The sequence below is a fragment of the Plectropomus leopardus genome, chromosome 21, assembly GCF_008729295.1.
Source record: "Plectropomus leopardus isolate mb chromosome 21, YSFRI_Pleo_2.0, whole genome shotgun sequence".
Classification (NCBI taxonomy): domain Eukaryota; kingdom Metazoa; phylum Chordata; class Actinopteri; order Perciformes; family Serranidae; genus Plectropomus; species Plectropomus leopardus.
Genome location: NC_056483.1, coordinates 8292642 through 8304929, shown reverse-complemented (window position 1 = coordinate 8304929; position 12288 = coordinate 8292642). Strand labels below are relative to the sequence as shown.

The 12288-nt window shown below is 42.1% G+C and overlaps 1 protein-coding gene across 1 annotated transcript; it reads right to left on the bottom strand.

Annotated features, from left to right (window-relative positions):
- Positions 1–3136: 3136 nt before the first annotated feature.
- On the bottom strand, positions 3137–11159 carry shha (sonic hedgehog signaling molecule a). Its single transcript, XM_042510603.1, has 3 exons — positions 10638–11159; positions 6471–6732; positions 3137–4350 (listed from the first exon to the last, which is right to left on the bottom strand). The coding sequence occupies exons 1-3, from the start codon at positions 10935–10937 to the stop codon at positions 3668–3670; spliced, it is 1245 nt and encodes a 414-aa protein (XP_042366537.1). The 5' UTR covers positions 10938–11159; the 3' UTR covers positions 3137–3667.
- Positions 11160–12288: the final 1129 nt, after the last annotated feature.

Genomic DNA, 12288 nt, shown 5'->3' with positions numbered 1-12288 from the left:
GTCTTTCTTCATAGAAAGCACCAACAGGAAAGTTCATGATGAAAACTCTCTGAATTTATACTAAAAGATTCAAATCAAAGAGTTTTCATTGTCATACATTGTTACTCCATCTAGTAGTCATGATTGTTTCTCTTTGTCTTGATAAAACATGTATAATCATGCATGCATACAAAATCTATCCATCTTTCCATCTTTCCATCCGTTGTGAGTTTATCTGCAAAGTTTACATGTATCTTATGAGTCTGTCTTGAGTAGTTCAGTTCTTTTTTTGTTTATTGAAGGTAAGGAAGGAGGGAGTAGTAAATTTTCAGGACCGGAACTTACCACCTAAGTCTTGAGCTCTCTGCTGGTCGCTGCCACAGAGTAACTGTTGCCTGAAAAGAAAAGTCAGGGAAGAGTTTCTAAATTTTTCCATGAAAATGTGTGGGAACTCTGTTTATGCAGTGTTGTACACAGGCGGAAAAGATCATGAGAAAGTCAGGATTTATGTAGTAGAATAACATTTTCCTTCTTTTCTGTCCCATTAATATCTTTCGACCTCTCAGATTGATCTGGTAACCTCTTCAAGGGTTTTTGTTGGTTTCATGCTGTCTTCACATGAAATTAAACACCAGTATCTGATTCATAATCGTGAAAAAGACCAAAATGTTGAACCTTTTCATCGTAGTGTTTAGATGTAGTAAAAAAAAAAAAAAAGTACTGTAAGTGTGAAGAGATTTTAGATCATGTACACTTGAGCACCCAGCAAGTCTTTCTTCATAGAAAGCACCAACAGGCAAGGTCATGATGAGAACTCTCTGAAATAATACTGATTCAAATCGAAGACTTGAAGTTTTCATTATCGTACATTGTTACTCCATTTCGTAGCCATGATTGTTTCTCTTTGCTTTGGTAAAACATGTATAATCATGTTTGCATATGTGTCCATCTTGACGTCTGTCCACCTACTGTTTTTTATCTTGCATTTTGTCCATCCATCTGTCGTGTGTATCTGCAAAGTCTACATGTATCTAGTGAGTCTGTCTTGAGTAGTTTAGTTCTCATTTTCACTTTATGGACAGTCAAGAGCGAGGAAGTAGAAAAGATTTGCCGTTGTGTTTAGGACCAGAACTTACCACCTGAGTCTCGAGCTCTCTGCTGGTCGTTGCCACAGAGGAGTAAAAGTTGGCTGGAAAGAACGGTGCGCTGCCTTTTGCAGCACTCTTAGAAACGGGGGAGTTTTGTTTTCCAGAATGCCAGACTGTTCATGTTTGCAAATGTCAACATTTGTAAAAGCCGTTGTTGAGCTCCAGCAGACTGAGGGCCCCCAGAGGGATTAGAGGAGGCTCTGTTTACCTGCTCTGAGGAATGCTGCCCTACGCGGACGCTTTTGTATCTGTCAGGGACCCAAGGTCACAGCGCCGGCAGAGATGGGCCCGCTTTGTCCCTCCCCAAAGTTTCCACCTCACAGTATCAACAACAAAACACAATGTGGGCGACCTGGGAGAAGGAAATGGAATTCTTGTTCATGTTGCTACAGTGTTGAGAAAATCCAGTTCAGTGGCCCCTTTTACCTTTGATAAGTCTCGATGAGGGATGACCATTTTTTGTGATTTTGATTGGAAAATATCAGATTGGCATTATTCATTTATATTTTAATATATTTTGTGAGTTAATTTGCACTTCTGTTCTTACTACATGTGCATTTATTAAGTTTGATGCTTCAGAAACTTAAGTTTGCTTGATGCGCCCATACATCTACACACAAATGAATTTATTTCATAGTTAACCCATTAATATCACTTGCTGCTCCTTTCTGCCTCTGTCAGTCTTCATAGAAAAGTATTTTTAACTCCCAGTTTGAGAAGACTTCCCAGTGTGTCCATGCATTGCCAGTCAGCACTACCAGTGTTTGACCGCATGGTGTCGCACTTGTACAAGTTAAAAACACGCTCAGTGGAAGAAACTGATGCTGTAATCAATTTCAGAAAGATATGCAGCCCTCTAACAGGACATAAATAAATCCCTAAAACCTTATTAAGTACTACACGCTCATTATGAGTCCCTGTTAAAATACTGGAGGATTATAGCGACTTGTGAAGACTGACAAATGTTTTGCAAAAGCTGCGATTTAGACAATGACTGTTTCTTCTTGACCGGACTGTCAGTCACTGATGGAGCAATCTGACCCCAAACCAGCAGACACCGAGGAGCACATTCAGGGCCAACAAACACACTTCTGTTTAATTTGTCTGCAAGTTAGGAGGTATTTGCGGAGGGCAAACCTCGTTAAATTTGACACGGGCTCTCAACATTTCGCAAGCATGCAAAAGGTAGTTCAAAGCGCAATATTTTTTCCATTTTGTAAAAGGTAGCAAACAGGGTAAATTATTTGCCATCTCTCCAAGTAGACTCATTCAGTTACCATGTAAAACAATTATGTTAATTATAACCACCCAAAACATATAATCTGTTCGTTAAAAACACAATTTGACCAAAGTGAAAATATCAATGCAAGCATGTACTTAATTTGGCTGGAAATGCCTCAAAATATCATCCAAATGTTCCCCTTTTTCTGTGAAGTTCACTCAGACAAAGACATATAACAACTGCAAGTTTGAAGATTTTCTTTATCTCATTTTGTAATAAACATATAAATAATAAACTCTAGACATTTTTTGACGCATCGCCCTGTTATGAAAGTTAACTGGTATGGTCTGGCTATATAGACTATCCAAACTTTGCATCTGCCACAGGTCATTTCTATAAAACTATTTCCCTATTACAAAATATGAAAAGAAAAATACATTTTAGTACATTTACAGGAGTTACTTATTAATTTATTTAACGAAACTGTTTCAGTACTACTTTAACTGTTACTGAATTGTCAGAATCTGCATTTAATATTTTTCTCAGAAGAAAACAGAAAAATAGAAACACAACAAAAACAAAAAGAAAAGCAGAGAATGCAGACATGAGGCAGAATATCTGTCCCTCTCCGACAACTTAAACGAACAGTTTCCAAAATAATAAAATTCTTAATAAACCAAGCAGTACAAGATTTTCCAATACTTTCCCAACTACTGTATTTAAATTAAAATATATTCTCATATCTTACACTATTTCAAATAACGAAATGTGATTCGGTAGCGATCTGTCAAAATCTAATTTACAATTCTGTGTATAAAAATATAATTTATGGAACCCCGCGAAGTTTGTTCTTCCCAAAATATAACAGTCAGTTGCACATATATGCACATATGAACATTACAACCTGTCAAAGTTAGCTCCTTTCTACGTGGTCTTCTTTCTCTTTGCGATATTTTTTCTTTTTCATTTTTTTCTTCATTTTTTCTTTCTTTTTCTTTTTTGCATTTGAGATATACAAAAATAGATTATGCACAATTTGCTGCTCACACCGTTTCAGAATCCATTTGTGTGACAGCAGCGAGTTCACATGAGAATAAATTATTCAAAGAGAAACTTTTTAAGGCTCCATTCATTCTTTGAAAGGGGACACATGGAAAAGTCACTGAAATAAATATCCCAACTCCGCTGGGGCCTTTGTCTTGTCTGTTTGTTCGTTCGTTTTTTTTTAATTATTATTATTATTTTATTTTTTTTAATCTATTGAATAGTTCGTGTGTCCTACATTTAAAAGTCTCATTCTGCTCCTGGAGTTGAGGTTTCAACTTGGGTATACTGACATCCCAAGTGGATGGATCGAGTGGCTGTCCAAGAGCCATGTTCCTAATTGATAAAGGATCTTGGAGTACCAGTGCACTCCGTCGTTTTGTGCACTGACTCGAGGCTGAGAACTGAAAAGCAACGAGGACACCCAGTGGGCGAGCCTGACGGGTGCCAGGGCCCAGTGCGCCAGCTCGTGGTCTTCAATCACTGCGTAACAGGACGCAAGGACCTGGTCCACCACGACGGTTCCCTGCACGGTTATCGGCGCAAAGGAGCCCTCGTGCTCTTGCGTGTAAATCCGTTTTACGGTCACAGGCTCGAGTCGACTTCGCTCGGCGTCATACACGAACACCGTCTGTCCGGTTTGGACCTGGCTGGCGAAGATCGCCGACATTAGCTCCTCCTCTTCTGTGGTGTTGTGGCCGACGAAGAGGAGGTGCGCGGCTGTGAGGGTGATTTTCTGGCCCGAGTCGGTTTCGATCACGTAGAAGAGCCTCCTGGTCGTCCGGTCTTGGTCTATAAACATGATGAAGTCGGTGTAAATCGGGTTCCCATCGTCATCAGCTGCCAGGACCCTGTCGCCAGTTTGGAGGTCTTTGACCGCCTTCTTGGTACCATCCTGGAGGATGACAGTGGAGGAGCCTGGGAAACAGCCGCCTGACTTTGCTGCCACTGAGTTTTCTGTTAAAGTAAAAGATTGTGTTGTTAAAATACAGTTTAAAATGTTTATCAAGTCTTAGATGGCAGAACCCTTTGTGGTGCTGCAACATTATTTCAAAAAGACATTAAATGTCCTAAAGCAATATTTTACGCTTTTTAAACACTTTTCAAAAATAATAAATCACAGGTACTTTGAGCCATACAGCTCAGAACCACAGATCCATTCAAAAGCCCATTCAAAACCTCCTTTTTTTGCTTGTATTTGTATTTTTCCTGCCTACACACATCATGGTGGGCCATATGCATTTTGCATAATGATGCCTGTCTGCTCCTCCGAGCCAAATGCGTATTGGCTTGGCCCACGTTGTCTGAGACGAGAAAACTGAAAGCCTTGGCTCATCTATTCTTAATTAAAAAACCCAATAAAGAGCAGGCATTGTTATTCTAAATCAGCTTGTGGATCGAGCTACTCTCAGTAAAGAACACTTACGCCTTTCCCAGCTACTCTTCCCATATTTACTCAGGTGCAGAAACCTCCATGTGACAATTCACACAAATAGGCGACTCACAACTACTATTTACCCAGCGGAGCCACTTTTCCAAGCCTCTCGAGTTGTAGATTTGAATTTAAATGAGGGCCCGGACTCTTAAATGCTTTCTGTTGTGCAACATCAATGTCCCCTCTTTCTACCACCTCTCCCTGCTTTGTTGTCAAGCTTGATGACAATAATTTTGGCCTTGGTGGAGCTCTTCACATACCAGTCTCCAGGATCACACTGTCCTGCACACAGAAAAAAGGGGGTTTCCTACTCAGAATTTGGGGGGCTTTTAATCTTCTTTTAAGATTCCCGAGCATGAAATAAGGTGACAACTGAAAACCAGATTTACCCCAACCAATTCAACATTGTTCAGCCAAATCCTTTTGGTAAAGTCGCATGACCCCTAATGACACGTCGGCCTGGCCCATACTGTGATCTCAAAACGTGTGTGTTGAATGACAAGTAAGGGATTTATCAATAAAGTCTGGGCTCAGAAAAAAAGCGCCACAGTTCATCAATCATTGAGGAAATAGTTTCTGCGCGCCATAGGTGTCCTTTAGCTCAGTGGAGGCCTGTGCGGTTATTTTACACCCCAAAAATTTGCCAAAATGAAATTAAAAACTGAATCTCAACGCTGAGACAAATAAAATCCAAATAAAAACCTCAAACAATTAATTATTTTCGTTTTCCCATTATAAAATCAAATCCAAAATATTACCAAATTACCTAAAAAACGTGACAAATTCCAGCATTTTATTTCGGCTTCCACCGCTGTGCAAAAAAATACAGAGAACAAAATGACTTTCTTTGTCTAGGTCGCACCGAGGAACCTTGTTAGATTATGGTCGTGGTTCCCACCAGGAGACAGTGTGGGGCGATGTAAGATCAAGAAATAAGCTGCATAGGAAATGCTCATAATGCCACAGGCTGGGATACCCACACATCATTCATAGAGACATATTTTATAATGCAAAAATCTGGTCAAAATTAATGGTTATGCTGCATTCTGCATTCTAATTAGACAAATATTGATAAGATAAGATGGGAGGGTTTTTTTATCCCGAGGAAAATCTCTGCAGCAGCTGAAATATAAAGTTGGAATTCAGATTCAAAGAGTGCAATATACAAAAAAAGGCAACATATCAGTAAGGTGCAGTTCACCAGTATAATAAATAACCTTAGCTGCAACATTTATAGTCTCCAGGAAACAAAGAGTTGAGTGCACCTTCTTGGGATTAATCGTTAACTGAATGATAATTTTTGGCTTTGTTGATGGTCATGCAATTTATGGCTTTGCAATACAAACGGATCCACAGATATTCTGATACATTTTCATTGCGTTTCTTCTCTTGTCTCTGTGTCTTGTAGCCTATAAATGTTGCACTAAAGTCGGGATTTTTTAAAAACATCTAATCTAAGTTTCCCTCGCCATTAGCTGAAGGAACTTAAATGTTGCAGGAAAGTTTCCTAAAAGATAACTCAGGACTGCACCTGCTCTTTTAGATCACAATCTGACAGGAAATCCGCACTGGTGATTATTTTCTCCAGCATCCCAGTGCGCCCAGTGCGCATGACAGACTGTCTCTCATCTCGCAGCCATACCTGCTTTAACGGAGCAGTGGATGTGAGCTTTGGATTCATAGTAGACCCAGTCGAATCCGGCTTCCACCGCCAGCCTGGACAGAGTGCCGTATTTGCTCTTGTCTCTGTCCGAGGTGGTGATGTCCACGGCTCTGCCCTCGTAGTGGAGCGACTCCTCGAAGTGGTGTCCGTCTTCGTCCCAGCCCTCGGTGACCCGGAGCTTCACCCCGGGCCACTGATTCATCACCGAGATGGCCAGAGAGTTCAGCTTGTCTTTACATCTCTGCGGGGGGAGAAATGGACCAATTAGTCACCTGTAGCTTGGACACATACACTGTGCCAAGAGCGTAAAATGTGGAAAAGTCTGAATCTAGAACAGCATTTGCCACTAAAATCTTTATTTCGACACCATATCTGCAGCCAGGTGCTCATAATGGCTAAAATATATCCTCTTTTGATAAGAAACATAGAATATTAGACCGCATGCGCCACGTGTGGATATTTTTTTTCATTTTCTACCAAGAAATAGAGCCTCCCAATATACTGTTTGCTTGATCTCAACTGTCAGTTAGATCACGATTCAAACTCGCTGAGGCCTCGCCCACACCTCTCCTCTCCATCCCCACCTGACGCCCCTGATTCCTCCCAGCTGAGCTGAAACACTGGGACTGAACTGCATCTCTGAGTTTACATTTCTCAGTGAGCAGCAGCGTCAGAGGGCACATCTCGGATAAGAAAGCTGCTGATGAAATATTGATAAGGCACCGCATTCGCTTCACTGGCCTATAACATATGGGTCTTTGGTCTTGGAACAGCATCCCTTTCTATCAAAAAGTGTTGAATCGAACACAACATGCATACATTATAAATTCATGAGTTTGTATTAGGCCATGAAATGAGCGAGTCCTTTTGTTGGTTGCAACTTGTCTGTTTTCTTTAAATCAATAATTGATATGCAGATGATATGAAGGTGATCTTCAGGAGCAGCTGGCTGCCTTAAAAATAATCTGGAGTCGCTCCTATAAATAAATCGTCGCACCCCAACCTCTGCGCGCTCTCAATGAAGATGCTTGGCCTTCTCCAAGACAACTATTCTCGACACTCAACCAATATGTCAAATAAAACATCACAAAGAGTCTTTTCAGTGCAACCGCGGAGGGAAACTTTCATTATTCCTCTCCTGCAAAGTCGTGGAAACGTGACATGCCTCCTTAAGTCGAGGTGTTGTGGCTGCTGACTGGCTGCTGACTGACAGACTTGTGAAATATCCAGGGATGGTATGGGCTCACAGAGGAGCGTCTGTGTGTCCTTTTCTCTTTACTGTGTGTCCTAAAGCAAGAATGTTCACACAGTTCCCAAAACTCAAAGAAGAAAAAGGGTCTTCCACATATATCAGTGAGTGTTTTATGAGGATATCACACTTGTAGAATGTGTTGAATTAAGAAAAAAAACGACCCCCCCCCCCCCAAAAAAAACCCCCCGCATTCTGAGTGGGATTGTCGGAGTCAAGAGCCGTAAAGCTTAACCTATTTATTAATTCATTAGGTCGTGTGCCGCAAATCAAGCCAAATTCTGCTCAGCCACCGTGAAGCCCAGCAGGGCGCCCTAGACCGACGCTTTGTGCTCGGGGTAAAGTTGTTCAACAGCCTCTCTCTTAATCTTTTCACAAATGATTTGGTTAGAGGAAACACTTATCAGCTACCTGTCAGTGCAAACAACCCGCCAGCACATCTTTTTTTTCCCGACGCGTTTGCACTTTGAGCAGAGTCTACGCTGCAAAAAAATTACTATTAGAGCTTTTCTTAAACGTGAAAAGTAGCATTTGTCAGCGTGAATGACATGATTTAACAGAGGCAATCCAGTATTTTGTTTTTTACTGGAGCATCTTATTCTGCTTTACAAGTTGTGTCAAGAAAAAAATCTTGAAGCACAGTTAATTGGAAACACATTGAAATTAAAAGACTATGTTTTCTTACAGCCCCACAGGAGAAAATCTCTGTTTATTTTGAGACAAATAATATTTTACGACTGAACATGAAGTTATAATTTGTGGATTAGCTCATGCTGCTATTCCCATGCCCCGTCACTCCAGGAAACTCTATCTGTAAATGTCTTTAAACGCCTCTGTTGGCAACTTTCCTGGGAGTGAGCTGCGTCTTTATAGTGAAGATGCTTGTTGCAGCGCTCCTTCAAGTATCAAATATTATAGTCTTGGCTGGACCTCAGTGAATTGATGGATTAATTCATTTATTGCACAGATCTGAGGGTGCATGCACGTATCTTTTTTCATGTATGAGTATAACATCTATTTTCCAAAGATAACAAGAAAAGTCCACTATATTCATGCGTAAACTCCGTGCGTAAAACCCCACTGTTCATGCGTAAAGCCGTGGAACAGCGCAAAGCCCGTTGGCACAGCGTAAATCCCCATGTGATAATGCTTATGCCACTGGCATCCTTCAAAACAGCCACAGTTCTCCTCTTTTGCATGTCCATATACTAATTTGATGGCTTTATAATGCCACCAGAACATTCTCACCTGTTTTAACTTACTATGGCCGCCCGCTGACCAAAGGTCATAAGTTCAAATTGCGTTTCAGGCCCGGTGAGGGTGCCGAAAAAGCCCTTTCATGTACATGTCACACTTGGAGCCGGTTGTTGTGTTTACTCTTAATGCTTGTATGCTAAATGTAAAGCGTACGATTGACCAGAAGCCATTGACCCTATTTATATATTTGTACACATAAAGTAGCTCCAAAAATGTTATTTTGAGGCCCCTAAATAGGAAAAATTCAGCTACAGATGCGCGATATCGTCACGTTTTATCGGAGGGACTCCCACCTCGTTTGCATGATTTTACACAGATCTGTAAACACAGCTGTTTATACAGCAGGTGGGGTGTTTTACTCAGATTGAAAGCCTTTCAGACATATGTTACCCCATATTCTCAGAAATTAATAAAATCACGAAATCCTTTTTTATGTGCTGGAGACCCTGGAACCTCCTCGAGGATCCGCGTGGGCTCCCCGAACCCCAGTTTGGCCATCACATCCCCACGCGCCTGTAATTTCATGATCTGTGTGTGTATGAAAAGCTATAGGTGTATCGCAGAGGAGATGTGGGGAGGGCTGCGAGGGACGCCGAGACCGCACGCACAGTGAATATTTCATCGTGCTCATGCATGGTGCGAGGCACGGGTTCAGGGACTCCGGCGCGCGCCTTGGCTTCTTCATCACCACCAGCACCGCCACCATCACCACCGGCATTTTATTATTACTGAGCCAATATCATCCAAGCGCTTTTAATAATTCACCAGCATCTGAGTGCTAAAGTCATGCTGAAGAGACGCGGCATTCTGCAGCCTGGAAAGAAAATCAAGGTCTCTGCGATGTATTGTGAGCCTCGTCTTATCTGCACAAAACGAGCTTTGATAACTAACTGCCTACATTAGGATGGAGTATTAGAAAAAAAGATGTCATCATCCTTGCAAGAGAGGCACCATCACCCCCTGTGCGCCTTGCTCCTATAATTGACCCACCCATTTATGAAGTCCTGATAGTGTTCCGAACACTCTCAAAGACATGTCACTGTTTTCATGCACTGATGCACACCAAGCGAAAGGCTAAATTACAGCAGCCTGTTCGAGAAAATGTCTGAATGAGCCACGCCATGCCTGAATAAGCCCGGCTGTTTGAAGCGGTGCGCATCCCCATCTCTCTATATTCAGAATAAAGAAAAAGGCGCTTAAAAGACGCGTAAATACGCAACAAATACTGAATGTCTCCTCGAAATGTGATGTGACATGAATGTGCGCATGTGAAACAACAAATAGAGCCTCACAAAGATACAAATATAGATATGAGGAGAGGGGCACATTAATATTTTAAATACACTGTCACAATCATGAAGGCCGAGTGTCCTGACTGTCCGCCTGCACATCACTTCTCCAGCTGGATTTCTACATTCGCTTCCACCCTGCAGCCTTTGAAAAACTCCCGTTGCTGGTGCATAAAGCGCATCTGCTTTTACAGTGAAGTTAAAAGGCTCAGTGTGAAGAGTTCAGCAGCGGGTAAAACAGACTTCACTTAAGGTGCGCAATCAGTCTGACAAGGAGGTTGTTGCAGTGCGCAGTGATGGTGCGTTAGGAGACGGGCAGTAAGGAGAAAAAAGGTTATTCTGTCTCCTTACCTGAGTCATTAGCCGGTCGGCACCGGTGTTCTCCTCATCCTTGAATATGATGTCTGTGTTATAATTGGGAGTCAGTTCTTTAAATCGCTCGGAGTTTCTCGTGATCTTGCCTTCGTATCTGCCGCTTGCCCCGAGGGTCTTCTCCGCCACGTTGGGGATGAACTGCTTGTACGCAAGAGGTGTCAGCTTCTTCGGGTGTTTTCTCCTGCCGTAGCCCCTGCCCGGTCCGCATCCCATCCCAGAGGACACCAAGGACAAGCAGATGAGACCGACCAATACGATTCTGGTCCAGAGCAGCATTTTTTTTGTCCTTTAAGATCTCAAACGAGTCGCCGCTGCTATCTCTACCGTCTGCCTCTCCCGGCTCTCGCAATGTCCTTGTCTCCTCCTCTACTTCGCCTTCGCCTGGTCTCTACTGTGGCAGGTGCGGAAATGAACGCGTCAGACAAATGGTAATAACGGGGCACATCGAAGGAGGGTTAAAAAAAAGTAGTGAGGGAATTAAAAGCCACGGGATCTCTAGTCGAGCTGCAGCCGCTTGTGTGAGGCGACCGCTTTTACTGCTTTGTATTATAGCACCGATCTATAGCAGGGGAGGGATTTGATTGGCTCGCCTAGACAAACCCTCCTGATGTTATCCCACAAAAAAATCTTAAAAGATTTCTTCCACCTGAGGGTTAGTCTGTGTTGCGGGGAGGAGGGGCTGCTCCATGGGAAAACATCAATTATAAACCGTCTTTTTTTCACCCTCCCATTTTCCAAGATTTCACAGGGAAGGCAGGACAGACAGCAGCACTTGCTCAGAGCTGGGCTCAAATCTGAAGCAGTGGAGTTAAGTGAAGTGATTTCAGTGTGTGTGTGTGTGTGTGTGTGTGTGGTAATTGAACTGCGTCTGGGATAACTTTCCGCACATAATGCATTTCCCTGGAGAATAAAACTGCTCGTGAACGTGCATTGCGCACGCCTAAATTGGATGATTTTTCTGTGACCTCGTCACCGAATAAGTGAATGAACATAATGAAGAGTTTACTTAGTGTACGAATTATTAGGTTGGTGGATTTGTATTCGAAATGGCCTCTGATGTATCATTTCCCATGTTGAACAGCACAAATATTCGCACGGAAATAACTTTGGAGATGTTTCGCGTCATTTAGGTAACTCGAAGTCTAAAAAAATCTGCAAACGTAACGGGATCTACCTTTTAATTTGGCACTACTCAAATCTACCAAACTTTAGTAAGATTTAAAGAAAAAAAACAACCAACAAACAAACCCTGCACTAATAGTGCATTACGCGCACTGTGCGCCCTCGCTGCGCCCTCCTTTTACGCGTCGGAGGCATTTATTCGTGATTTTTTTTTTTTTTAAATGTAGACCTATATTCATCTCATAACAGTACATATTGTCACTCTTCTGACTTACAACATGAACTACACTATTAAATATGACAGTGGTAAACGGGACAGATTTACAGTACAATACAGAAGAGGCTTTAGAGAGTGTAATCCAGGCCTCTCCAACTCATCTAAAGCCAGCTCTTATTGGAACCGGGTTAAATATTCAGCATGCATCTGTTTTAAGCCAGTTATCTTCCATAAGCTCTGTTACACACTGTCTTCCTTCCAAAGTCCACTTCAATGACAAACTGTATA

What these genes read in the sequence shown, in the direction of transcription:
- shha (XM_042510603.1), bottom strand. Translation starts at nt 10,937, where the DNA reads ATGCTGCTCTGGACCAGAATCGTATTGGTCGGTCTCATCTGCTTGTCC. An exon ending in CCGACCGGCTAATGACTCAG is followed by an intron (nt 6,733 to 10,637) that starts GTAAGGAGACAG and finishes CTCCCCCCGCAG; the next exon opens with AGATGTAAAGACAAGCTGAA. An exon ending in CCACTGCTCCGTTAAAGCAG is followed by an intron (nt 4,351 to 6,470) that starts GTATGGCTGCGA and finishes TTACTTTAACAG; the next exon opens with AAAACTCAGTGGCAGCAAAG.